Raw genomic sequence first — 27418 nt, 5'->3', positions numbered from 1 at the left:
TGCGATCGGACGGCTACCATGGGTCCATTTCAAATCCTTCGTATCCCCCAACGGTGCGCTCGTTCCCCCAAGCACGCAAGCCCGTTGCTTTCCCAACTCCCCCACTCAGCACATCCCCATAAATCCTCTATGCGCAGTTCCAATCCGTCCGTTCGAATTGAACTCTAACGGTCGGGAGACGTCCCCGCATAGGGGTTGGTATGCGGGGGTTTAGGAAAATGGGGTTTTCTATTTTTAGGAATTTTGTTTAATTTATTTTTACGGTTTTTGGCCATGCGGGAGCGAAGCTACCGCGAAACTTCACCTCTCTCTCTCTCTCTCTCTCTCTCTCTCTCTCTACACGGGAGGAGGAGCTAGAAAGGCGAGAGAGGGAGAGGGGGAGAGAGAGAGAGAGAGAGAGAGAAAAAGAGGAAGGGACGAGGAAGGAGCGACTTCGAAGAAGACGAAGGAACGGGAGCTTCTCTCGCCTCTCTCTCTCTCTCTCTCTCTCTCTCTCTCTCTCTCTCTCTCTCTCTATATATATATATATATATATATATATATATATATATATATCGAGCTTTTCGAGCCTAATTCGAGCGAGCCTGGTAATAATCAAGCTCGGCTTGAAATTAATTTCGAGCCTAAATTTAGGCTCAAGCTCAGTTTGAAATTAATTCGAGCCGAGCTTGAACGAGCTGAATATCAAGCCGAACGCAAGTCGAACGCAAGCCGGCGCGCTCATTTGCCAGCCCTACTATTAATAGTTGCAATTTAATTAGATCTAAATCATTAACTTAAAATACTTAATCTTAAGCTATTAGTATTAGAGTGCTTAATTTTTACACATCGACACACAATCTTGTTTTAATTAAATATGACATTTTGGGGTGGGAGTTCTAGTCCATGACGTTGCAAACCACCTTCAAAAGTTTGCAGTTTTAGGACCAAAATAATAACTAGTTAAACTTGAAGGACTAAGACGCATATTCCCCAAATCTTCAAACCCAACTCAAACCCTCGTCTCCTTCTCCCTCTCGGCCTCTTCCTCTCCTCGGACCCTTCGTTCCCCCTCCACCTCTCTCTCTCCATCTCCTGCGAGGAGCTTGCGACGGCCATGGCGGCGGCGGCGGGGAGGAGGGAGGTGCTGATGCTCGAGGCGCCCCCGGACCCGTCCCGCGCCGGGTGGTCCACCGCGGCGGCGGGGGCCGACGTGGTCGACGCGCTCCCCTACGTCGACGACGACTACGGCGACCCCAGAGTGAAGGCCGAGGTCGACCGCCTCGTCGAGGAGGAGATGCGCCGAGGCCCCAAGAAGCCCGCCGATTTCCTCAAGGAGCTCCCCCCCATGCCCACCGCCAACTTCGACGTGCTTGCTCCAAACCCTAGAAAACTCTCTCTCTCTTTCTCTCTCTCTCTTAGGGTTTTTAGGTTTCAGAGTAAATAGATCAGTTTTGCCTTCTTGTTTACTAGGTTTCTGTGTGTTGTTTGGTGTTTAGATGTTTTGGACCCTTGGTTGGATGATTTGTCTTTGAATTTGGGTTAAAAGAAATGTTTTTTTTTGGGACGTTTTCTGAATGATTATACGTTTGCTTTAGTAGTTTAAGTTCCCTAACATGCGCTAGAACACACTCTCTCTTTTAGGGTCGAGCGTAAATAGATTTGTTTCGTCTTCATGTTTACTAGGGTTTCTGTGTATATTCTGGTATTTAGATGTTTAGACCTTTAGTTGGATGATTTGTTTTTGAATTTTCGGTGTAAGGAGAGTGGTTATTTGTTCTTTTTGTGTGGATTTGACAAGTTTATAAGCTACACTACATGATTGCTAGAATGGTTAGTGTATATGATTGCTCTAGTGATTAAAGCTCTTCGCGCAGGTTGCCAAATTTCTGGTAATTGAGCAATCAAACCCTGTACATCATCTGCTTGAACATTTGGTTTTTTTAAGTCATTTAAGCTTAGATTGGACAGAAAAGTTGGCTTCTTGCTATCTATCTGTATTTGGATTGTTAATTACCTTCCTGTTTACAAGCCTGTGATCTCTTCCTCAGTTCAATGAGTTTATGCATCAAATATTTGATGTATTCATTAGATACATTTTCCTGGCAGATGTGTCTATTGCACCTTTTTGCTTAGCTGTTTTATATGGTTGTTTCCAAGGATTCTTGGTAGTTCCAAAGTGATTTTTTAATGAATTCTGTCTTAAAGAACTTGAATAATGAATCAATAGTCACTTCTGATTTGGTAGGTACATGAAAGGCAGCGGTAAAGAAGTCATTTTCGTTTCATTTCTTTGTTCTACTTTCTTTTCTCGTCTTCTCAGTTCTCTCCCATTCTTCTCCGTCCAAATAAAGCAGGTGGCTGTTGAAAATCAATTACCAAAGTTCAAAACTACCAGTCTCCTTTTACTTGGTTGTTTGTTAATAATGATTGAATCATACTTTGATGGATTTAGGGTTATCATTACGTCTAAACCTTTGTAGACAAGATTAGGTAAGCTGCCAGATAATTAAGGTCAAAAAGAAAATGCTATTACCTAGTGAAACTCTGATGTTCCCCCAAACTGCCATAACGTAGCACATCTTTCTTTTCTTTTTAGTGTGGATGGTCGTGCGCATAAATTTATTCATATTATTGGATCAGACTTTTAGTATTGCATCTGTCCAAGAAAAGTTTTCTCTGTGCCCTTCTGATTTTCTGAGCTTTGTCTCAGGACCATCCTATGCTTGCAAGAGAGTATGAACGTGTGAGGGCTGGCAAGCCTCCTGCAACTTTAGAGATGTCTCGTTATGGATTAGAACCTCCTCCAGTGAACAAACGTAATGATGTTGCTGCTTGGAGGCAGGCTGTTCGAAATGCTCAGAGCCTCTTGCAGCATCAAACAATACGGTATGTGATAGTTTTATTTTGTGAATTTTGTACGGTGATAAATTTCACATACATTTCAGAATGGTGGGTGATATTGATAACTTGAAGTCTCATACTATCATAGATCAGGGGGGTACCCGGACTTGTCTTTTGGGGATTAGTTGGGATGAAATATGACTGTGTGGCCGGCTAAAGAAGATAAACTGGAGAAATGTAAATCCAAAAAATGGCTTGAGAAGTTCTTTTAGATTTAGAAGAAAGCTTTGTAATCACCCTTTTTTAAAATTTTTCCTTCTTTGTGGGATTTAGAGCAAGAAAATTTTCCATAGGAAACCTTCCTCTTGTCGTGTTTTATTTGATTGCATATGCGGTCCATGAATTGGAAGACTATGGTTTCAACATGTAGTTAAACAGAACAAGAATTGGTGCTTCCTTGACAAACATGATTGTTGTCTATAATCCAATTCTGTAGTCATTGGAATCTATAAACCTTCCAAGCCTTCTTAACCCATGAATCAGAACAAGCTACAGACTTAAACCATGTTCTTTGCTATGATTAGTCTATCAATTTGTGCATTGCCAAACAGGCACGGACGTTCCTATTATGCTGTACTCTATGTCTACTAGACCTGCCTAACATCTATCAAAGCTTTTAATGACACTAAATACTGGTAACTCTATAGGTATTGGCTCTAGATGTATGCGTTGTTATACTTCTTGGTTGTAGAACTGTTACAACTCTCTCAAGGGTTTGATTTAATTATCATGATGAATCCTGGAGAGCTTTCTTTTCTTTTATTCTTTCTCAACTCCAAGTACCATATATATTTACATCCAAGGACTAATTTTTACTAAGATTTTTGTCTCTCCATTTTTAGGCAGTTCCTTTCACTCACAGAGACATATGTTCAGTTGTCCCCAGTGTCATTTCTCTTTAACTTGTTGTATTCAGGATTGAAAATCTGGAGCTTATGCTGAAGCATGGTGTTGATGTCTGGAAACATCAGAACAAGCAAATGGAATCCTTCTTGTCTAGGTAACTCTCTAATGTCTGCTGTCATTAATGCTCATCTACTTATGTGCATTGTCATGCCTTGTGAAATTTGAGGCCATTTTCATGTTTCATTTATTCTTGTTTCTTCTGGAAGTACATAAGCAGCAGCTGCATGCCTTTTCTGTCTGTGATATTGTTTTTAAAATTTTCTCTTGTTGTTATGAAGTTGTACTTAACAGATGAGAGACACTATGAACAATGGTATAAATGATTGCAGTTATGTACTATTTTTTTCACTTTTCCAAGTTAGTTATTTATTTCCATTTATTTATTGTTCATTGAGATCTATATGTGCTGTGATACTTACTACCTTTGCAATCCTCACAGTGTTTCTCCCTTTAAACAACTTTCTGAACTTGATTTTGCTATTTATGATGTATCCTGTTACCTGAGAGCAGTCTAACTTAGAGTCCTTAGATGAATAAAAAACAATTCTGTTGTATATTTTACTAAAATCGCCATTCCTCTGTGAGATAGTTGGCCATCATAGCCCCTTTTTTAAATTTTTTTCTCACATGAACATATTGTACTACTTTATAACTCCACATGCATTAAGGAGCTTATCGATAGATCTCTCATTGTAAATTGTTCTCGCGGCACGTTAATGACCTATATCACATTTGAAAATCTTGCAGCTCCACTGACCTTTCTTTTTTGTACCCCCTTCACAGAATGCAGAAGATGGCTATGGAATACAATGAAAAGATAGAAGCAGTGAACCGTGAAAGGAAGTTCCATCAGGTAAGATGATTGCATCAGCATTGCTGGTGAAGCTGTATATCTTCGACACTTAGTAATTTATAGGGTCTCATGAATTCTGTGATATGATTAGCAAAACACAGGTATGCAACTGGAAGCCCTTACAGCACAATGGAGGGAGCTATGCCAGAAGAACATAGCAATCCAAGCTGCGTGCTCTGATCTTCAGAATCATATCAATCAGCTCAAGCTCGAAGCAAAAGAAAGGTCCCCAACACACAACCACAATACCCCCCCTCCCCCCCTTCCTTCTCGTCTCTCTCAATGATATGATGTACTAGTTATCTGATTCATCTATTTGTTGCAGTGGTCTTAATTTAGATGCCAATAACGAAAACCAATCTTCACTGTCCTCGGTGAGTTAAGGTATGTAAAGTAGTTCCTTTGAAAGAAACTGAATTCTCAGATCCTCCTTTTTATATCGGTTCATCTTATTTGCCGATATATTAGTTAGATGGAAAAATAAAAGGAAAAAGTTATTGTAACCGTCTCCAATAAACTACTAACATCTTGTTCTCTGTCTATATAATTTTTCTTGCCATTGTAACACAGGAAGCATGAGCAGATTGGTTCCTTAGTTCATGAACAACTTGTTGCCGTGAGGACCGAGGACCTAGTCGGAACATAGAATTCAACTGCTAGATATTGGTCCAATTTCCAAGTTGTTTGGATTTAAGGGGGTGGATGCTAGATTAAGAAATGAGTGAAGTTGTTGCTGAATTATTCTGCTCTAGTGATCTGGGAGAGGGAGTTGTCTTTCCCATAATGATTTTGCTTGCAACATCATTTATTAAGGTCAATGTTTATTGTTGCCACAACTTGGGTAGAAAACTAATTGTTGCACCAGTAACAGCATTCACGCATTGCCCCTTTTTTTTTCTGCCTTTTTGCAGTTCTTTAATTAATGCTTGGCCTTACAAATGAAATTAGCCCGTTCTAACTTGAATACTTTTATACCTAGGTTACTCAGTTGGATCTATTTGTACTTTACCAATCTTAATTTTTTCCTTAATGTTTATGGTTTGTAAACTGTTGTAAGATTTATTTGTAAATATAGCATTACTCTCTGCATAAGAGTCACCAAGGGTCGAATGTGTGTGTGTGTGTGTGTGTGTGTGTGTGTGTGTGTGTGTGTGTGTATATATATATCACTTTTTATTGTAAGTTTTATTTTTTAATTTCTTCCTTAGAAAAGGAGCTCACACTGGTGATGTTTAACCTGTAAAATTTGCACTCTGAAAATACCGAAATCCAAATTGTTGTTACTGAATTCTTAAATAATTTAAATCCAAACAACCCAAAATCAGAAGCAATTTAAAACAAAGTTAAACAGTTTGTGAGCACTTAGACTGATCCGAACCGGAGGTAATACGATCCGAACCCAACACAAACTCGCCTCCAGGTGTACATCTCTATTATATAATTGGGGGAGCGGCTTTTGCGAAACCCGAAAAGGAACCTGAGTTAAAAACTAAAATCGAAGCCACATCCAAATGCGATTTGATATAAAAAAAATTAAATTCTGCAAAAAATTGAATCCATTTATTTAACATCCTAAGTATTAAATTAATTTACTAATATATATTACTAATTAATCTTATTTTTTTAAAAAGTATATTTTTGTTTATACAAAATAGGTTGTTTATTTGAATTTGCTTTGGAGTTTGGTTTGGATTCGGGTACAGACGAAAAACCTAACCGAATCCAAATCTATCTTCTTTTTTTTTATTTTTTATACATACAACTGAAACTACTCCGTTTAAACCCACCTTAATTGAATTCTCATTCGGATAAAAAAAATCTCGAAAATCCAAATCACTGAATTAGACCCTCAAATGAACGGCCCTGATACGCCGACCAGATCGAAAACCGTGATTAATAAAAGAGAAAACTCCCTCGAGATCCTCCCTCAAGATCCCCACCCCACCCCTCTTACACGCGGCGCTGCAATGCAAAAGCACATTCTTGTTCGTGGGCCACGTGTCCTCCCCTCATCTAACCGTACGTACAACTACGACCCTCTTGAATCCACGCTCGAATCCACGCGTCCGCTTTCCGGACACGTGCCGCGAAACCACTCTCTCCCGCGCTTCCACGTACGCACCCTCCTCCACCGTCCCACCCCATTCTATATACTATATATATATATCAGTATCAATCCGCCTCTCCTATATATATAATCCCTATCCCCATCCCACCACCCCCATATACATACATATTACACTATACGCGGTTCCAATTGAAACCTTAAAAAGAGCGAGGAGTGTATATATACGTACGCAGTGAGATAGCTATAGCCATGTCGTCCAGGCAAGAGAGCCGCGTGGAACGCGCCGAGGCCGCAGCGGGCCGCTCAGCGGAATCGCTCGCCGCCGCCCGCGGCGAGCGACGAGAAGAAGAAGAAGATCGCGAGCGCCGAGAATACGAGCGGAGAGGAGGAGGAGGAGAAGAAGATCGTCGCAGCGGTAGCATTTTGGAGAGCGTGCAGGAAGGCGCCAAGTCGCTCCTCGGCGCCGTGCGCGGCACCTTCGACTCCGCCGCCGAGAAGACGGCGGAGACCAAGGACGCCACGCAAGAGAAGGCAGGCCAGTACACGGACTACGCCGCGCAGAAGACGGCAGAGGCGAAGGACGCCACGCAGGGGAAGGCAGGCGAGTACACGGACTACGCCGCGCAGAAGGCCGCGGAGGCGAAGGACACTACGGTGCAGAAGTCGCAGGAGGCGAAGGATACGGCTCTGGGGAAGGCGCAGGAGACGACGGAGACCGCCGAGGAGAAGGCGCGGGAGGCGAAGGACACTGCTGCACAGAAGACGCAGGAGCACAAAGATAGGGCTCTGGGGAAGGCGCAGGAGACGAAGGAGACAGCAGAGGAGAAGGCGCGGGAGGTGAAGGATCGGACGGCAGAGAAGACCGGGGAGTATGAGGGGACGGCGGCGGAGGCCGCAAGGAAGGCGATGGAGTACCTGACGGGGAAGAAGGAAGAGACGAGAGACCGGCTCGCAGAGACCGGACCGAATACGAAGGTGAGNAGGACACTGCTGCACAGAAGACGCAGGAGCACAAAGATAGGGCTCTGGGGAAGGCGCAGGAGACGAAGGAGACAGCAGAGGAGAAGGCGCGGGAGTATAGGGAGAGTACGAAAGGGGGTTTAGAGGAGTACAAGGAGTCTGCGGCGGAGGCCGCAAGGAAGGCGATGGAGTACCTGACGGGGAAGAAGGAAGAGACGAGAGACCGGCTCGCAGAGACCGGACCGAATACGAAGGTGAGTTTGTTACCCACGTATATAAAAACTTAGCCATTAGAATTATAGCTATATAAATTTTATGTGTTCTCGCTTTTGTTATTACCTGCGCAGGAGAAGTTCGGGGAGACGGAGGAGTCGGCGCGGCAGAAGTTCGAAGAGGCGAAGCGGAGTGCGGAGGAGGAGAGGCGGCGGACCGACGAGCCCGACGAGTCGGAGAAGTACGTAACATGCAGTGCTCTTGCTGTAGATATACTTAAGTAGTAGTGAACTAACCCTGTACATGTTATCTAGCTAGTTGTATAATATTATCTAGTGAAATTACTTTGTAGTTGTTATCTTGTTGTATAATATTATCTAGTGAAATTTCTTGCTTAATTTCAATATTGACCAACAATATTAACTATCAAAAATGGATGAGTTTTAGGACTATCTTAAATGAGGTGGGAAAATAACATGCTAAGAATGTCGTCGGAGTAGTTTTAATTGTTGCTTTATACAAAATAAACGTGATACATAATAGTAACTTTGATAAATAGGTTGATGCAATATAATGATATAAATTCATGGTAAAATGTATAGGTGAGAACAGAATCTATCGTTTTCTTACGACTCTTCAGTTACCAAAGTACTGGTTAAATGATGAAGGGGGCATATATATTTTTCTAATAAATTCTCTGTGTATTGAAATCTCTATTGATTTGTAGAGGAAGGGCTGCTTCGAAGAACATATTCAGCTCGATCGGGAGCGTGACGGAGGCGATAAAGGAGAAGCTAACAGTGCCGAAGGACGCGGCCGAGCACAAGGGAGTGGAGGCGGAGGCCGAGCGGGCGAGGAGAGGGAGGGGGGAGGCGGAGAACGAGGACGACGTGCTGCTGCGGGTGAAGGACGCCGACCAGATGACCGGCCAGTGGTTCAACGACGTCGGCAAGATGGGCGGTGAGGGCACCGGACCGCCGCCCACCGCCCGAAGCACAGCAGATAAAGAGGGCATGATGTAAAAGCTAGCTAGCTAGCTTGTTCAAGCTAGCTAATACATTGTACGTGGGTGTGTACGTAGAGAGGTTCTGAGTGTTTGGTGTTTGAATTTGTATGTGTGGAAGATCTTTTTCATGTTCTGGGAGGGAGGGGTATGGATGTGTAGTGGTGTAAGCTTTTGTTTTGAGTGGCTTTGTTAACTTGCTCGTGTACGTAGCCTTCTTTTTATGGCGAAATAAGAATGTAATGTTTTGTGCATGGAAGTATAACTCGAGATATGCTAAGTTGTACAGAATCATTGGAAACGTCAGTATATAGTCGTATTAATAATTACTTATATATTGTTACGACAAACGCACAAATGAAAAACGCACAAATAGAAAATGAAAATGACGAGAAAATGAAAATGACGGGAAACAAAAATAACGAACAAAAAAAAATAAAATACAGATTTACGTCAAAAATTTTTTGTAGAAAAAAATCACGGGCGAGAGAAGAGAATTTCACTATCGAAAAAGGAAATACAATATTCAAGATATAACCAACCACGATCTGTCACATCTAGTGCAAAAACGAAAAGAAAACTCTTAACGATTTTAGATCCGATCCGTACTGCGGAGTGCTCAGTCCCTGGCACCCCTGGCGAATATTAGTGGTGGGCTACAGGCTCAGGCCTGTCAGCTAGAGCCCTCCGCTACCACAACGGATATTTATTTTTCTTTCACAATTTTATTTTTCAATTTGGTAGCACCGCGAAAATTGTCGGCGAGTCGAAATTCTGAACTGAAGTCGATTATCAATTTCAAGTCACATATAACATATATTAATGTGGATATTGTACAGTTAATTGTCATTTCCTAGAGATTGGTATAATAAGAAATTGTTGACAAAAAGATCGAACTAAGATAGATCATCATACCATGAATATTGAGAACTACGTACATTTTTCTCTATTTAAGCAGTAATAAGGCATGAACTTTTAATATTATCCTCCATAGATTTCAACAATTAATTTTAAGATCTATCAACCGATGACTACTGCTGGAGTGGTTGATAGTTATATATAACCAATAACGTGAGCTACAGATATCAAATTCAAATAAAAAATATGTGAACACGATGAAGATAATAGGGTGTTTTTTTTGCGCTTAGCCCTCTCATTTTTTTTTCCAAATAATCATAGTAAATTTATATTTATATATACGACCTTTTCTCTACCACTTCAGCATCATTTTGATATTTTTAAATTCAATACGGTGATTGAATCACCGTGTTTAAACATGATGGTTCAATTACCGTTTTCATACTCACACTTTAGTCCCTCATTTTGAACTTAGAGGATATAATAAATACAAAAAAAATCGATAATTTAATCATCATATTTAAACACAATAATTGAATCATGTTCAACTTAAAAATGTAATTTATCTACGTGCTTATGTGCATGGTATGCAGATGGTTGTTTATTAAAAAAAAAAAAAAAAATGAGAGGGCTAAATGCTGAAAAAAAAAAAGCCCAAAATAATAAATTAGGAAGTGTGTTGCCCATGATTTGACTCCTCTGCTGGTAAAAACCACTTATTAACACGTGCCTGAGCCAACGCTACCTGTATCATTATATAAATAATAATAATAATAATTTAGTGAGAAAGCAAAAATGAAAGCAAATTAGCTAATTAAGTTGCTTTTATATAGTTTTTGAATGAAAGGCTAATATGGTTTTGTCACTTAATTTTCTCATTGCATAAACTACAATTTCGCCTAGATTTCGAAAAAGTTAAATTTTCATATGTCAAATCTTTTTAAACATTTTTCTTTTGAGAATCGGGAACTTATTTGGTCCAAAAAGCTTAGTTAATTTAAGTTTCTTACTTGATAGGATAAGTTATTTTAAGTTAAGTCTCCAACCAATGCTTTGGGGAGTATCCAACTATCCACACAACGATGGTTTCTCTTAGCATTTTTAAGTTATAATTATAACACAAAAATATACAAAACTTACCTAAGGGGCCGTTTGGTTGGATGTAGTTGTAGAAACAGTGTAGTTAGAAATACATGCAGTTGCAAATGCTGCAGTTATAACTACACCTAGTCTGTTTGGTTTTACGCAGTTGCAACTGCTGCAGTTACATTTTTTCTGTTTGGTAATATGAAGCTGATAGTTGAATTTATGAATTTTGTCACCTCTTCAGATAGAGTGGTGAGGTTACCTTCACTAAACATAAAATAATTATATAAATTTATTAATTATTTAAATTTACTATTTATAAATAAATAAGTAGATATATATAATATTTTTATATTTTTCAACAATTCTTCAATTTATTAATCGACATATTTAAAATTTTTAATTTATTTAATTTTAATATGTAAATCAAACTTTAAAAATTTAAGCGATTCTCTCATTTTTTTTATCAATTTTAATAATTATAATTAATTAAAACTTATTAAATTAACATACACGATCACATTCTATAAAAATTTAGAAAAAAAAACTATATTTATATTTTAAATAAAATAAATTTAAAAAAATTAATTTTTTGCACAAAGCTTGTATTGTCTAAAAAATTTTATTAGTATGAGTTTATTTATAAGTATTTTTATTTACCTATATACATATATTATTTATTTATTTAGCTATTTATTTATTTATTTATTATTATTAATTTGTGGGTGATCCTATCCCTGACCAACTGCTGCAGTTGGAACTACGACCAATTTGAATGTAGTTCCAACTGCAGCATTTGGGCCTTCTTGTGCAGTTGAAACTGCAGCAGTTGAACTCAACTACACTAAACCAAACAAAGGAATTGTGGCTGCACGCATTTGCAACTGCACTGCAGTTGCAAATGCGTACAACCAAACAGCCCCTAAATTACGAATCATTTTAAATCAGCTACTTAACATTTTAAAATTTTGATTTTACTGTTAAATCCTTTAATCTGTTTGGTTTGAATCAATAAACGAAAGTAAGATAATTGCTTAGTTTAATGAATTTATAGTTGCGAGAATTATGTGAATTATCTTAATTAAAGTTGTAAATAAAAATAATACATTCAAATTTTGAACTCAAAATGTCATTGACTGACTCAAAATCAAGTGTCACCTGTTTGTCCCAATCTGTTCTCCAAGTAATATAAACTAGCACAAGAGTTTGTGTTGCTGTACCAAGAATCATCCCAATCCAGATTCCCTGCAATGACATTTCAAATATCATTCATATGGAGCCAAAATAATGGCCTCGTAACTGATAGTATTCAGTACAATTGGCTAAGAATTTGATGATTAGTACTTGAGATTCTAAATTCGAAATCTAGTTGCATCATATTTCTAACTAACTTTATTTCTTAAAGAATTAAAAGCAAGCAGATAACTTGTTATCTCTCTGTCTCTATTTAAAATGACTTACGTGCTACGTTATCTAAAAGAACAAAAACAAAATACTAGAAAACTATCTTATAGTGGTCTTAGAGAAACCATCTCTCTAATTATAATTAAAAATTCATACCTCCTTAATTTCATTTGGTGAGAAAAAATTAAGTAAAAAAAAAATTAGATCACTAGAGATTCATTTTAACTATATAAGGAATTTTAAAAAGAGTTTTAGGTGGTAAATTAATGAGGTTTTTTTTTACCTTAACTTGATAGCCAATGTAGTATCCAAGTACAATTCCTAGGGGAATTCCTACCAAGTAGTAGCATGCTATGTTTACATAGGCTACAATGCCTTGCCAACCCGACCCGACAGCAACACCTGTACATAAAAGTATTTAACAAATAAATTAATATGCTTAATAAAATTATAAATCTCCTTTAACAAACCAAGTATATTAATCATGAATTCAAAAAAATTATCATGAGAAAAAGGGGCAACCAATTCACATAACGTTATCGCCCAGCTTTTTAAAACAGCTCTACTACTCAAGAGGCAGCCGCTATTATTCAACAAAAAGATCTAGAAGCTTTTGGCTTCAGGAGAAGCTGTAATAAGCTTCTAAATGTCAGGATCTTTCTAAGATAAGCGTCTCGTTAAAGCCTATTAATTATCATAATGACAACTACCTTACCAGAAAGAACAGGCTGGACACTGTTTAGCAATATGGTGAAAGCCAGTAGAGGAGATAAATCAGCAACTGCATCAGCCACTTCTGAACTCTCTGTGAACAAATAAGCAAGTCTTCCTCGAAAGCACAGGAATACCACGAAAAGCACTATTCCGATCGATAACGACGTAGCGACGACAACAACAATAGAAAATTTTGCGGCCTTTGCATGCCCTGCGCCGAGTTCATTTGCTACTCGAACGCTGCACATTTAAGCGTAAAAGAAGGAAAGAAAAAAACAAAAGCTATATATATCAAATATCCTTAGCTAACTTTGTTATTGATTATAAGTTAGTTGCAATTATGTGGATTAGAATTACATAAAGAAGCATGCTCTTTTTGCTTGTCATAGATTAGTGTTACATATTGCTAGTGAAGAGTTAAGAGATTACTCTTATCTGATACAATTCTCTAGTTATAAGATGTTTTAGCTGTAAAAAAAGGAAAGCAAAATAATAATAATAATAATACCCTGCTGCTGCCAAAAAGCCTACTGATATCATCAATTCCCATCCACAGATGTTGAGGCTGCTCAAATCAACAAGAACATTGTAATACATTTTGATTAGTTAGACAAAGAAATAAATGATAAAAGAAAAAAGAAAAGACAAGAAAAGGAAAATAGTGCTAGAGTGTATATACCATATAGAGAGAGCATCAATTTCAACCTCAGCATTTTTCATATTCCCTGTTAGTAACACCAATATGGTATTGTACCATAGCTCCAAACTGCATAAATGAGAGAAAGATGCAAAAATCATGCACATTATTTAACATCTCATCAAAAAGAAAAAAAAAAAAAAAAGAAAAGAAAAGAAACATTATAACAACATGCTAACTAGTAACTTAGAGCATGTTTTTGTGCCAAAGAGTGAGCTTCTGCAGAAATGCTATTTGATTCCTCTCAACAACTTTTAAGTTGCTGAAGCTGGATAATAGAATCTAGCTCCAAAGTCGAACTTTCTGCTTTTGAAGCCTAGAAGTTCGTTTCTGCTTCCTGCTCCAGTTAGCTAGAAGCATCTAGACTTCTTAATTATTTGCCAAATGTTTGGCTTCTGCTTCTCGGGCCAGACGTACGGACGTTTGAGTTTAGATGAGCATTTAGACAAAAGAAGGAGATGTATACAATACCAAACCATGGCACCAGAAGATAGAGAGAGCTTGATGACCTGCCACAGATCACTAAAAGCCCTCCATGAAAAGCCCTTCCATGTATCAGGGCACCCCCCACATAGCACAAATCCAAACTGTCCCAGTATTGGTATCCACATCGCCAAGATCATCGAGATCATCGCGCCCGTGACCCCCATCGAGAGCTTGAACACCGTGAGCCAGGAGAAAAACACGTGGAGGGCGAGCGAGAGCGCCGCCAAGTAGGTTATGACGACGTTCTTGCTCTGCGACTGCAGGTACATCTGGAAGGTGAAGGAGAAGAGGTAGGAGAAGTTGATGGGGATGAACCAGAGGGCGACCGTCCCCGCCATCGACGCGATCGACTCTTCCTGACCGAGGAGGCGGAGGATCGGCGTGGTGAAGATGAATATTGGTATCATGAGGGTGCTGCACACAAACAAGACTATCCATGATCTTTGGAGATAAATGCCCAGCATATGATGTTGCTTTGCACCAAATGCTTGGCCACATAGAGTTTCAAGTGCACTTGCCATGCCTAGCTGTAAAAATGCACAGCAATTTTACAGTACCAGTTAGTTTGTAACTATAAAAAGTATGAATCATTCTATATATTTACAGGTGAATATATGCAATTACTAGAATAAAAGTAGAGTGAATTAATTCGGTTTGGTTTGGTTTGGATATATCCGTTTTTAGTATAATTCAGTTTGGTTCCACTGTAAATTTTTTCAAACCGAAAAAATTCGGGTCGGTTCTAGATTTGCCCCAAATCCGTGCCAAACCGAATCGATTACACCCGTTATGAAGGTGTACATTGTCCTCCACGTAATTTATCTTGAAAGTCAGAAAAGGGATCAAAATATGCAATGTTAACTTGTACGAAATAACCGTTATTCGCCGTAAGCTTAAAAGTTACCCGAAAAGAAAAATTTAAAGAACTAGAAAGTCAAAGAACGAGAAAATTCGACCAAATTATAATTCAATTCAAAGAACGAGAAATTAAATTCGACCAAATTATAATTTTGGTCATTTCAACATAGTTTTAGATAGCACAATCTTAATAACCTAGTAAGGATAAATGTAGTCATTTAAACAACAAAAATATCTATAACATATATGTTATTGGGCTTGTTGGACCCGGACCGAACAACTACAAAAGTATTATTTGAGTAAAACTGTTTAACTATTTAAAAAAACAATAATAAAACTTTTACCAAAATCACTCTAAATATCTCCCCATTGCAGAAAAACTACAAACATTAAAACGAAAATTTAAAGCAAAAATCCTAATTAATAGTAACGTTTCATACGAAAAAGTATTCTTTATGAGCCATCCATATTTTATCAAGCTCTAGATTAACACTAATTAATCATTATTAAAAGTAACGTTTCATACGAAATCTAGGAGATATCACGAAAATTAAAGCAAAAATCCTACAACTAGGGGTGTTAGGAGCGACTGAGCAATTACTCGTCCATTTGAGGACAAAATTAAGATCATTATCAGTAGGAAGCGTATGTACCACGTGTTTATATATATAGAAATGATTCGGTACTTTTTTTAAAAAAAAATAAAAAAGATCTTAACCGTTGATTAATAGAGGGTAAAAATGTAATTTTAATACTTAGCAGGTAAAAGGATTATTTTATTCAAGGTTAGTTTGGTAATTAAACAATACAACATTTAAAGAAACTTTCAATTGAGGTTCTAAATTTACGCACTAATTAGCACTAATTTAGGAAATTAATTGATTAACCAAATTTATGCAATTATTAGGCATTAATTTAGACATCTACTTTAAATGTTTTAGTGTTTCTAAAATTATGCATTAATTTAAATTATAGAAATTTTAGAAATAGTTTTATTTCTAAATACGATGAATTTAAATTTTAAAAATTAAGTACTTAAAATTTAAAAGTGAAATTTAAATTAGAGGAATTTCATATTATCTCTATTCGGAAGTTTAAAATAATGTTTTAGAAACAATTATCTCTATTCCGAATAGAGATAATAGTTTTAAATTAGTGTTTCTAGTTAAAATAAAAAAAATTTGACAAATAAAGAGAAAACACTAAAACACTAAGTTAATGTTTCTAGTCAACATATTTAATATGTTTAAAAACATTTAAGAATTCTTTTAATTTAGATACTAATTCTTTATCACTATTTAAAAAATTTAATGTAGATAGTTGATTAGAAATATAGGGTAAGGATATAATTCAAATTTATTTTTATAATATAATTGTATAGACAAAATTAATTCAAGATTTGAGATAATGCTACACACATTTTTCATCGGAATATTGTTTTCTAATCTATCAGCCATCGCAAATTTCAACAAGCTATTACTATAAAAAATTCTCAGATCGAACTAGAAAAAAATTAACTAACAAATTAAATCACAAAATAATCTAAATTTTATTCTTATTTTATTAAAAAAAGATTTAAAAAGCAATAGGTATGGAAAGAAATTTAAATACATAGTTTCTTAAAATTAAACTTTCTTGCAATATTAAACAAATAATTAAACAAAGAGAAAAGAAAAATTAAAAGATCATATTGTCAAATTATTTGAAATATTCCTTATATGAAATGCCAAATTATAAAAGAAAAGATAGAGAGAGAAAAAGGAAAAAAAATAGAAAATAAAAAATTTGAAAACATAGTAGATGTAAAATGACCAAATTGCTCATGTATTAAAAGACAAAAATATCTTTTTTTGAGGTACCTGGTAACCGGTACCTCTCCTAAAGTAACCTGCTATTGCATGTCACCATTTAAAAAAAACTAAATCTGAGCCGTTGAATATGCGTGAATAAACGGTAATAAAACAAAAAAGTATAGAAGCATTACTCTTATATATATATTAATAAATAATTCTTTTTTCTATTATCTATGAAAACTACTTCTCAATATTTAAAAATTTTTTAATTTTAATTTTAAACTTTTTTTGTTCTTTTGTAGATTTAATTTAAAATAATAAACTTGTAGAAATAGATCATGGTGATCATGGCGTTAGCAATGACGCAAAATGGGAAACGACTCAGGTAATCGTATAATATCCTTATCACAAAATTTAAAAAAAAGTATAAAATGACAAATTCCCTATCACTTATCATTTAAAGAGGTGTGTCCAAACGAAGGGTCGTGATTCGAAATTGACATTGATAGACCAAGCCAATTTTGAGTCAATCATACAATAATATATGACTCGAATATATTCTGAGGCTGATGAATAATAAAATTAAAAAAAATTATTTAAACTTTCAATCCGCGTCACTTCAAACATATATTGTATATAAAAAAATTATAAGATACAAAAATGTATTGTTACGACATCAATTTCAGATACCCATGCCATTAATTAATTTGTATGTATTGTAATTATCGGATGAACTGCTGCTGCTGACGTGGACAGTTTCATTAAGAAAAAAAAAATGAAGGATAGGGCTACCGAATTTCACTAAATTAGAATAAATTAATCATATTAGTTTTATAATTATTTTAATCAAACGATTAATCCTTTGATGCGACGAGGTGGAAATACCTTATATGTTAGATAGAGATCAAAATATTATTTTGTATTCAATATAGGGCCCATTTTGCCGAAATTTAAAAAAAGTCATTTCTACAAAATTAATTTTGCTTTATAAAATTGATTTTCTTAAAACGTCGTAGAACGTTTAGCTAAGTTTAGATAAAAAAGTAATTTTTTAAAAGTAATTTTGTAAAGCTGTTTCGCAAATATTTTTTGATGTTTGCCTATAATTTTTTTTAATAAATTTTAATTTAAAATAATTTAAATTTTGCATAAAAAATTAAGGTTTGATATTTTAATTTTAAATATAAATTTAAAAAATTAAATATTTTATTATATTTTAAATTTGAATATTTAAATCTAAGGCGCCGTATAGTTGAGGGGGATCTCCATACATTTTGCCGCTTCGCTATCACAACAGCGCTGCTCCGGACGTAACTTTAAAAAGAATATATCAAAACATCACGCAAAGCGCACAAAAAAAAAATGAAAAAAAAAAAGAAGAGAAAAACCTAAGACGCCGGTGGCGATCGATGCGGAGAGGATTTATAAAATTAGGACCAATTTGCATAATAAATTTATTAGTTTTGAGTTTTTATAAAAACAAATCGTCTTTTTAAATTTTACCGATTCGAATTGAATTTTTAAAAAATTGACCAAAAAATTCGTATTTTTTTTTCCTCTCTCCTTTTTTTTTTCTCTTGTTTTTTTTTTTTTTTTTTTTCCTTTCTCTCCGATGAGAGCGGTGAGGCGGAGGCAGAGACAGCCCGCCTCGTCCATGTCCCGCGCGCCCTCACTCTTGCCCGCGCACCCTCTCTCTGTCTTTCTCGCCTCCGATCTCGCCGAAATTGCGTTTCGACCTTCTTTTTTTTTATTTTTTTTTCTCCCATTCTCCTCCACCGCCTAGCATCATGACCTCTTCCTTTCCTTTTATTCTCTCTTTCTTTCTTTTTCTCTTCAACTCCTTTCTATCGCCTACGCGACCTACACGACGATAACGAGGATAGCGCCGCATCCTCTTCTTCTGTCTTCGCCGGCGCAGGCATCGATGCCAATAGCAAAGAAGGATTTGGAGCCAGTGCAGGGTGAGAACGGAACCGAAAAAAAATATGTAGAAAATTAAAAAATTAAAAAATTAAAAAATATAAAAAAATAATTTTTTTTATAAAAAAAATAAAGAGTCAGAGAGAAAAGAAGAAATAATAAATTTGCACTATTTCAGGAGAATGTTGCACTATTTCAAGAAATGTTTTGAAAAAATTTACTCTCTTTGAAAGAAAAATTATATTTTTTTGGATGAAAATTATTCTCTTTGAAAGAAACTTGTACTTTTTAAATGAAAATTATATTATTTGGACAAAAATTACACTTTTCGACCAGAAAGAGAGAAGAAAGAAGAGAAATAGTACAATTTTATGCCAAATAATATAATTTTCGATCAAATAGTGCAACTTTCATCTAAAAAATATATTTTTCTCTCAAAGAGTGTAAATTTTTTCAAAAATAGTGTAATATTTTTATGAAATAGTGTAACATTCTCTGAAATAGTGTAAATTTTTTTTTTTCTCTAATTTTTTTTATAGAGAAAAAATTATTTTTTTTTGTAGAACAAATTAATTTTCTTTATATTTTATTTTTTTATTTTCTGTATATTTTTTTTCGGCTTCGCTCTCATCTACAATCACTGCGAGTTCTCCTTCGCCGACAAAGGCCAAGGAAAAAGATGCGGCGCGGTTCTCGTTACCATCACGAAGGATCGCGGAGGCGGTAGATGAAGGTCGAAGAGAAAAAAAAAAAGAAAGGAGAAGCACGTGATGCTGCCTTCTTTACTGTTGTAAAAGAAGGGAGACGATAGAGAAGGGTCGGAGAGAATAAAAAAAAAAAGAGAGTCGAGTTACGGTCTCGGTGGGGTCGGAGGCGAGGTAGGCGAAGGAAGGGTGCATAGGTGAAACAAGAGCGCGCGGGACCGAGGCGAGGTAGAGCGCGTCCGCCTCCGCCTCCGCCTCCGCGCCCTCTTCGGAGAGAAAGGAAAAAAGGAACTCAAGAAAAAAAAAGAAAAAGAAAAGAAAGTTAGATTATTTTGTTAAGTTTTCTAAAATTTTTATAGAAAATTGCAAAATTAAAAAAGACAGTTTATTTTTATAAAAATTTAAAACTAATTAAATTTTTTATACAAATTGGTCTAAAAATAAATAATTACCAGGACGCCGTTGGCGAAGCGGACGAGGACGGTGAAGACGAGGGCGTAGGCGGCGAGCTCGGTGGGGCCGACGTGTCCGACGAACGCCTGCGTGATCACCGACACCCCGAACGTCGAGAACCGCGTGAATATCGCCGGCCCCGCCACCACCCACATCTTCCCCGACTCCCGCCATATCCGACGGCCCAGGCTCTCCCCCTCCTCCTCCTCATCCGACGGCGGAGGTCGATCTTCCAGAAGCTTCTCCGCGGTACTCGACCGCTCCGCCTCCATCGATCGGGTGATTAACGACGAGTGGGGGGAGAGGGGAAATGGCGCACGTCGTCGTAATTAACCTGCTGCCGTAACTATAAGCCCACGGTTCGTGAAATTACGAAAATGCCCTTGCGAAGATTGATGGACAGTGGCTAGAACAGAAGGGCAGGGAGGAATCTCGGGTACGGTGATGGGACAAACGAACACGTCGCGGATGATTGGACTCATATATAGACTGTTTTTTTTTTTTTTTTTTTTTTTTTTTTTTTTTTTTGAAAGAGATAGGTAGCACCTACCCGCTTCGTTTATTTCATTTAAAAATAAACTTAGCTGAAAATGTGAATCAACTAGGATTCGAACTTGAAACCTCGAATACCAACCACCAAGCCCTTTGCCACTTGCTCTAGGGACGGTCGGTATGTATACACTGTTTCTACTACACGACAATCATAGCCCCGGTTCAGTATGGTTCCATCCACACTTTTATTAAAAAAATTTAATATTTAATAAATCGTTGAAATATATAACCAATCGTTTTTTGCGCAAGTGACAAAAAAATTTGACTATTAATATTTGAGATTCTAAATTCAAATTCTGATTGATTCATATTTTCAACAAGCGATAGCCTCTCTCCCTCAAAAAAAAAAAATTGAAGTATATGATTAAATAGTTAAAATAAGGTTAATTAATTACACTTTTGGTCCTTAAATTATGGCGTGCATATATTTTAGTTTACGAACTTTAATTCGTTATGATTTCTGCCTCAAATATGAGGCACGTGATATTTTAATATTCAAACTTTAATTAATTATAAGTTCTTGTTCGAATTATGAGGTGTGTGATATTTTAGTTCTCGGATTTTTTTTAGTTGTAGCAATATCATATCCGATGATGCAAAAATATTTAAAATACTACATTATTTTCATATTAAGAATTTATTAATACTCATTCAAAAAATTTAGTTGTGAGGGCTTGATTGTAATAATTTAGAAGGTTTGAGAACTAAAGTATTATATACTTTATAGTTCGAGATAGAAATTATAACTAATCAAAATTTGAGGACTAAAATGTCACACGCCTCATAATTCGAGCCAGAAATTGCAATAAACTAAGGTCCAAAAACTAAAGTGTCACGCAGCTCGTAGTTTGAGAATCAAAAGTGTAATTTGCTTTTAAAACAAAATATTTTATTTTATCTTTAAGTTATTTTTTAAGAAAGAATTAAATTCTTTTATTATCGTTCAAGTTTGCCATCCTTGCTTCTAGTCATACTCATACAAAAAATTACCTTTATATAATTATATCACTTCATTCATTTATTTTTTTAAAAAATAAATTCAGTTGAAAATATAAAATAATTAAATTTTAAATTTGAGACTTCATATACCAGTTATCAAACCTTTAATCAACAGCGCTAGGCACAGTTAGTATAAAGCATAAATTATTATTATACAATTTATTTTGATGCTCGAATTGTCTTTATATAGTTTTTATTTACTCAAAAAGTTGTAGATGAAGAGTATATTGAATGTATAAAAGAGAATTGCTATGTTTGGATCTTAAATTTTTCTTTTTTTGGAAATAAGATAAATCATTTCGCATCTAAAATAGTCTATCCAACTAGTTCATAGATCTTAAGACCATCTCAGGAGGAAGCTAAAATTAAAGCCTTTACTCGCAGTTGCAAAAAAAATAATTCTCAGTATTGTGCATCCAAATAGTCACTTTATAGGTGAAATTAATATTGTATCAAATAATAGCTAACTACCAAAATTTTCCAAAGAGCTAAAATACAACCTACAGTTTCTAATTAGAGAAAAAAAAAAAAAAAAGAACTCCAACCAAATAATTGGGGAAAAAAATTTTATTCGTTCACTTCAGAACCTTGACATTTTTTTTTTAGAGATAAATAGCATACTACATGTTTCGTTTATTTCATTTAGAAATAAACTTAACAAAAAATATGAATCAACTAAGATTCAAATTTAGGAGCTTAGATACCAACCATCAAACCCTTTGCCACTTGCACTAGAAATGGTTAGTTTTTCTATACATCTTTTGTTGCATATAAAATACCATTTAGAAGGTGAGAGGTGTAAGCTTCTATACATTGCCTTTGAAAAGAGTTGACTCTCTGACCTCTCAACTAGTACAACAGATTAAAGTTTAGTCATTTATATTTGTTGTTATCTAAGTAAGCAACATAAATTTTGAAAACATAAATTTTGAATGTGGCTCTAGAGATATAAGGTTTTCTGTATGTATAAAATGTATAAAAAAGTAAAACTTTATGCCTCCGTTTGGTTCGGGGTTAAGGAAAAAGTAGTTATTCCAGGGATAGAGTTAAGTTCAGGGTTAAAGTGAGGTTAAAGTTTTTTTGTGTTTGGTTGGGGGTTAGAGTTAGTCTAGAATAATGAAAAATAGTGTTTGGTTGGAGTAGGTGGAATAAGAAGATAATGATTAATAAAGAAGGATAATGACTGGTTGGAGTAGGTGTGATAAGAAAGATAGTGTGTTATTATGAATAGAAAATAGTATTTGGTTGGAGTTTGGTGGGGTTAGGTGGGGTTAGCTAACCCGGAATAATTTATTTGAGGTTGGGTTAGCTAACCCCACCCATTTTTTGGGGTGCTTGGAGATAATATGGGGGTTAAGGGGTTATTCCACCCCTTAACCCCCAACCAAATAAGGGCATAAATGTAATAATATTGCGGAACTGAAATTGCTATTCAAACTGACTTTTGCAAGAGATTTTTTTTTTTGAAAAAAAGTAGTATGCTATCCGTTTTGTTTATCTTTATTAAGAATAAATTTAGCATAAACTATAGAGCGACTAGAATTGAAATTTAGAGATTCAAACAAAGAGATGTATACTTAGGATGCTCTGAATTACACGAATAATTGATAAATTTCATATCCTGATGAAATAAAAAATAAAATAACAAAAATGTATATTCTAGTTCTTCATCCTTCCAATTTCTTAATTGCAAGAAAATCTGGCTAGAGATTTGATTGTCCATAATTAAAAAAATATTTAAAATTTTCTACCAAGCAAATTAAAATATAGAGAGTAATGTTGAGCTAATTTTTTAACATTACACATCTAATTCTCATTTAATACTTATATATGTCAATTTATACCAATCAATTGAACATGAAATTATTAATTTCCTCACCTTTGATAGAAAAACTATATTGTAACACTTACACCATCTTCTGCCGATCACATCTCTCATTTTGAAAGCAAAGCACAATAAAAATATTTTTCTAATAACTATGATGGAATGGGTGAATCTCTAACGACCTGACCTGTTAGCAATAATAACTCGTTAGGCCCAAACCACCAGCCCAAAATGCTTAAAACCAATTATTATTACTATTGTGTCCGTTACTTATAAACACATAAGACTCTCCCATATTATCCAACGTGGGACTATTGGGATATCACAGAATCTTAAAAAAAAATATATGATTGATTAAAAATGCTACATTAGTAACATAACTGACACATTCTAGACTTCTTCCACACTAGTCAATAATAGTACAAAAATGATGAGCGCGTTTCCTAATTAGTTGATACTTTCTTTTCATTTATTGATGTGATAAATAAATATATTTAGTAGTTGAGGCTACTTTGGTAATTCAGCAACACAATAATAGATACCCACACTATAATTACAAGCTACTTTTAATAACATGTGCTGTTATTAAGATCTCAAAACTGCAATTTCTTATTCAGGTATCTCCTTTTAGATCTTACATTTTGGATTCATTCAAAAAAGGAGTTTGACTTATTATTATTAAAAGAAGCTTACATTGAGGGACATTGATGTAGAAACTGATATAGCAATGTTCGGCTAAGAAACTAAGTGGAAATAATGAGTAATATTCTCATCGTTCTTACTCGGAGATAAAAATTTAATATTCTTACATACTATCTCATCAAACAAATATAATAAGGATTTAGATATAGATCTGCACTTGAAATTTTCTAAAAAAAATTATTTCTTTTATTTTTTTTGTGGCTAACAGCTTTTTGGAGTACATTAATTGCAATATATATATCTTCAAGGATAAATTTCTAGTTTAGTTTAATCTATATTCCCACCAAATTAATATTTTAATTAATTAGATAAAATATTATTATTTTAAAACTATAATTATTTTTATTCTCACTGTTCCACTCTAATTATTTGAACGCTATTTTTCTTCTTTTCAAAAATAATCCAATTTTTATTCAAATGAAAAATTAATGTAGTTCCTACTTATATATCAACTAATACTTATTTCTAAAATAACTAGTTCTTATTTATACCCGAATCAACCGAAGCTTTAGTATCTGTAATCTGCCTTATTAATACATATACGAACGCATTTTTTTTGGAATACAAAATTCTCAGTGCTTGTTTAATTAGTAAGCGCTTTTTTTTTTTTGTTTCCCGCGTTATATATAGCGACTCTAAACCCTAGTGTCGGTAAAATTTTGACAATAGAGAAAATTGACGATGCTTTTAAAAAGTGTCGACATAAAAGCGTCGGCATAGACATGTTTTTTTGTAGTGTCGGTAGAGCTTGGTGCGTGGTTACGAATCGTGAGTAAGTGAATCTACCTAGGATTTACTATTTTGTAGTTAAATATACTTGTTGGTAAAAAATTCAAAATCTCCAAATATTATTTAATTTTATAACTATTTTATTATCATTTATTATTTTTTATTATGTTAATTAATTAGATGAATTAATTAGTTGGAAAAGTTTGTTTCCGCTCTCCTTGGATTCTTATAGAATCCGAACGTTGAGTCTTCAACGTTCAACCACTCCTTGCCTATATATAGTAGGGGTGGCAATCCAGCTCGCTGTTCGCGAGCCAGCTTGTGTTCGACTCGAAATGAGCTCAAGATCGAATCGTTCGTTTAGTAAACGAGCCGAACACGAGCCAAATTTTTCGGCTCGTTTAATAAACGAACCGAACACGAGCTGGGGTCAGCTCGCTCGTGTTCGGCTCGATAATAGCTCGAATACATATATTTTTATAGTTATATAATTTATTTAATTTATATTTTTATATATAAATATATAATTATATATAATATATATTTTTATTATTTAATTTTTTGCAAAAAAAAATATAAATGCAAGCTTAATTATAAAAAGACTTATTTATATGTAAAGTTTCAACTATTAGATTAAAGTCTAATAAATAAAATTTTATAAATTTATTTTTTATATATATTCAATTTGATCCTTTTTAACTTATTGTTCGTTGGCCAGCTCATGAGCCAGCTCGTATTCGGCTCATTTATTAACGAGCCGAACACGAGCTGAATTTTTCGACTCGATATTTTAACGAGCCTGCTGGTGTTCGGCTCGTTTACACCCCTAATATATAGGCTAATGTCTACTGTTCATAGAAATGAACATTGTAGAAAGAGAAGTAAAATGGAAAAAATTTTATTTGAATTTCTATTTTATTTTGTTTTGATTTTTTATCATCAGAGTGTTGAAAGTGTCTTCGTTAACCTCTTTCGCGTACGTGCACATAGGAGGAGAAATTTCGGTCATATCTTTGGGACAGTGTTTCCGATTAATCCTATACGAAGAACGAGAATACGTTTTAAGACAATATCGGGCACGCTTCCGGAGCAAATTACTTTTGAATTTCTACTTCTATAATATTTTGGAATTAAGCGCTCACTTGTAAGTATAATTTTAATTTTCATCACAAAAATAGTTAGAGTCTAATCACAATCAAATTTTTCAATACGGAATTTCTCCAACAATAGTAATATTGATCTATGAGCTAGAAATTAAAAGTAAATATTATTTTTTTTGCTATTGATAGCATTATAACTGAATTCGTAATAAAAAAAATTGACAATATAATAAGGTTTTCTTTTGTAGATCGATATTCCTTTGGAAAATTGCTTCTTCAAAATATGGCTGATGTAAAATTGTACAAAATTTACGTGGTTTTATTCATTTAATTTGATGAATGCGTATGATGGGACATATAAGAATCCATCAATCAATCGTTGGTTGTACAAAATTGAGTTTGTGTTAGAAACAATGTGTCTCCCAAATAATTAACAAATGTTTAATGACTACAATAAAACACAAAATCATAAAATGAAAGAACTATATATTTTTCGTTGTTTGATTTATTCAGGATGTAATTAGGACAAAAATAATTTTGGGCCGTAAAATAAATACCTAATCTCAATAAACCTGCTGGTTTTCGCTTAAGATTAAAGGAGGATCAATTGATTAGCCTGTTTTTCTCAAGCTTTATTTAGTTTAACCTTTTGTGAATTAAATATATATTTATGATGTGATCTAAGATTCAACTAACATTGTAATTTAGCATATTAAAATGCATATAATTAGATTAATAAAGAAGCATTGGCATAGTACAGGACCATGCAGACATTTTATCCTTACTAACCAATTGTGAATAAAAACAAGATAAAAACATACAAAACCTATTTGAACTTTGGACCATTTTGATTTAACTATCCAACCTTTCAAAGTTTTAATTTTACTATCTTATGTTTCAATTGGTTTGATTTGAGTCAATCAATAATACTTTACCTTCAAATTTGAGTGCGTCGTTTATTTTTACAGATTCAATTAGTATATTTTATATAATTTTTGTAATTTAATTAGCTTAAAATTTGAAGTCAAAATCCCACTTACTTATTCAAATCAAATGAATTGAAAAATTAGATAGTAAAATCAAAGTTTTGAAAGATTAGATAGTCAAATTAAAGTGTTCCATAGTACAGATAATGTCACGCCCGGATACCAGCGGAAGCATATCCGGCACGTGCACAGACCCGCCATACACCTGCAGTATATAAGGCGTCTACAAGAAGCAAGTCGATAGGAAGTAAAACAAGAAGTCCTATCCTGATATCAGAGCAAAATACAAGTCGATATACAACGAGTATCAAATCCAAGTCAAAATACAAAGAGTATACGATCCAGGATCTCAACAAAAAGGAGAAGTAACACTACTATAATCTCAACCCCGAAAGTAAATATACATCACGGGTGTACAAAAAGAATAGATACAATGGTGGTCTCTCTATATATCTTTGGACATCACCCTCGGCCGTAGCCCGAGTACCAAGGTGATCGACTAGCACGCTCCTAGTAGTCCCTAGCTAGGCGCGACTCCCTTGCCACGATCCCTAGCCTCTCCTGTAACAAGCTCTGTAAAAACAACCACCAAAAGGGCGTGAGAACTATTAACAATAGTTCCCAGTGGGTAAGCCGCCAGCCTCGGCGAATTACACCACTAGGCTC

General features: G+C 34.9%; 3 protein-coding genes across 5 annotated transcripts; 2 read left to right on the top strand and 1 right to left on the bottom strand.

Moving 5' to 3' along the window:
* On the top strand, positions 1009–5614 carry LOC109709434 (pre-mRNA-splicing factor SPF27 homolog). 2 transcript variants are annotated; one of them, XR_002216096.1, is made up of 7 exons: positions 1009–1348; positions 2693–2868; positions 3800–3883; positions 4573–4642; positions 4744–4867; positions 4968–5026; positions 5213–5614. XR_002216096.1 is itself a non-coding variant. In XM_020231679.1 (7 exons), exons 1-6 carry the CDS (start codon positions 1097–1099, stop codon positions 5023–5025), a joined length of 774 nt encoding a protein of 257 aa, XP_020087268.1. In that variant the 5' UTR covers positions 1011–1096; the 3' UTR covers position 5026; positions 5213–5614. The 2 variants fall into 2 exon arrangements, 1 of the variants encoding a protein (XP_020087268.1); XM_020231679.1 differs by having other exon boundaries at positions 1011–1348; positions 4734–4867.
* LOC109709107 (embryonic protein DC-8-like) lies at positions 6879–9187 on the top strand. The gene is made up of 4 exons (XM_020231175.1): positions 6879–7685; positions 7745–7924; positions 8018–8124; positions 8611–9187. Exons 1-4 carry the CDS (start codon positions 6960–6962, stop codon positions 8903–8905), a joined length of 1308 nt encoding a protein of 435 aa, XP_020086764.1. The 5' UTR covers positions 6879–6959; the 3' UTR covers positions 8906–9187.
* On the bottom strand, positions 9891–20187 carry LOC109709441 (protein DETOXIFICATION 20-like). Of its 2 annotated transcripts, XM_020231688.1 has the most exons (8): positions 19859–20186; positions 14117–14658; positions 13628–13714; positions 13457–13513; positions 12950–13188; positions 12518–12636; positions 11989–12075; positions 9891–10489 (listed from the first exon to the last, which is right to left on the bottom strand). In XM_020231688.1, the coding sequence occupies exons 1-8, from the start codon at positions 20129–20131 to the stop codon at positions 10412–10414; spliced, it is 1482 nt and encodes a 493-aa protein (XP_020087277.1). In that variant the 5' UTR covers positions 20132–20186; the 3' UTR covers positions 9891–10411. The 2 variants fall into 2 exon arrangements, 1 of the variants encoding a protein (XP_020087277.1); XR_002216098.1 differs by lacking the exon at positions 9891–10489 and having other exon boundaries at positions 12945–13188; positions 19859–20187.

This window comes from Ananas comosus, linkage group 4 (assembly GCF_001540865.1).
Source record: "Ananas comosus cultivar F153 linkage group 4, ASM154086v1, whole genome shotgun sequence".
In the NCBI taxonomy this organism is placed as follows: Eukaryota; Viridiplantae; Streptophyta; class Magnoliopsida; order Poales; family Bromeliaceae; genus Ananas; species Ananas comosus.
Note: the sequence above shows the minus strand (reverse complement) of the source record. Positions and strands in the feature narration are given on the sequence as shown.

Coding starts and splice junctions, on each gene's coding strand:
- LOC109709434 (XM_020231679.1), top strand. CDS start 1,097: ATGGCGGCGGCGGCGGGGAGGAGGGAGGTGCTGATGCTCGAGGCGCCC. Junction 2,869..3,799: donor TTGCAGCATCAAACAATACG/GTATGTGATAGT, acceptor TGTTGTATTCAG/GATTGAAAATCTGGAGCTTA. Junction 4,868..4,967: donor AAGCTCGAAGCAAAAGAAAG/GTCCCCAACACA, acceptor TATTTGTTGCAG/TGGTCTTAATTTAGATGCCA.
- LOC109709107 (XM_020231175.1), top strand. CDS start 6,960: ATGTCGTCCAGGCAAGAGAGCCGCGTGGAACGCGCCGAGGCCGCAGCG. Junction 7,925..8,017: donor AGACCGGACCGAATACGAAG/GTGAGTTTGTTA, acceptor TTACCTGCGCAG/GAGAAGTTCGGGGAGACGGA. Junction 8,125..8,610: donor GAGCCCGACGAGTCGGAGAA/GTACGTAACATG, acceptor ATTGATTTGTAG/AGGAAGGGCTGCTTCGAAGA.
- LOC109709441 (XM_020231688.1), bottom strand. CDS start 20,131: ATGGAGGCGGAGCGGTCGAGTACCGCGGAGAAGCTTCTGGAAGATCGA. Junction 14,659..19,858: donor GCTTCGCCAACGGCGTCCTG/GTAATTATTTAT, acceptor GCATTTTTACAG/CTAGGCATGGCAAGTGCACT. Junction 12,076..12,517: donor ACATTGGCTATCAAGTTAAG/GTAAAAAAAAAC, acceptor ATGTCATTGCAG/GGAATCTGGATTGGGATGAT.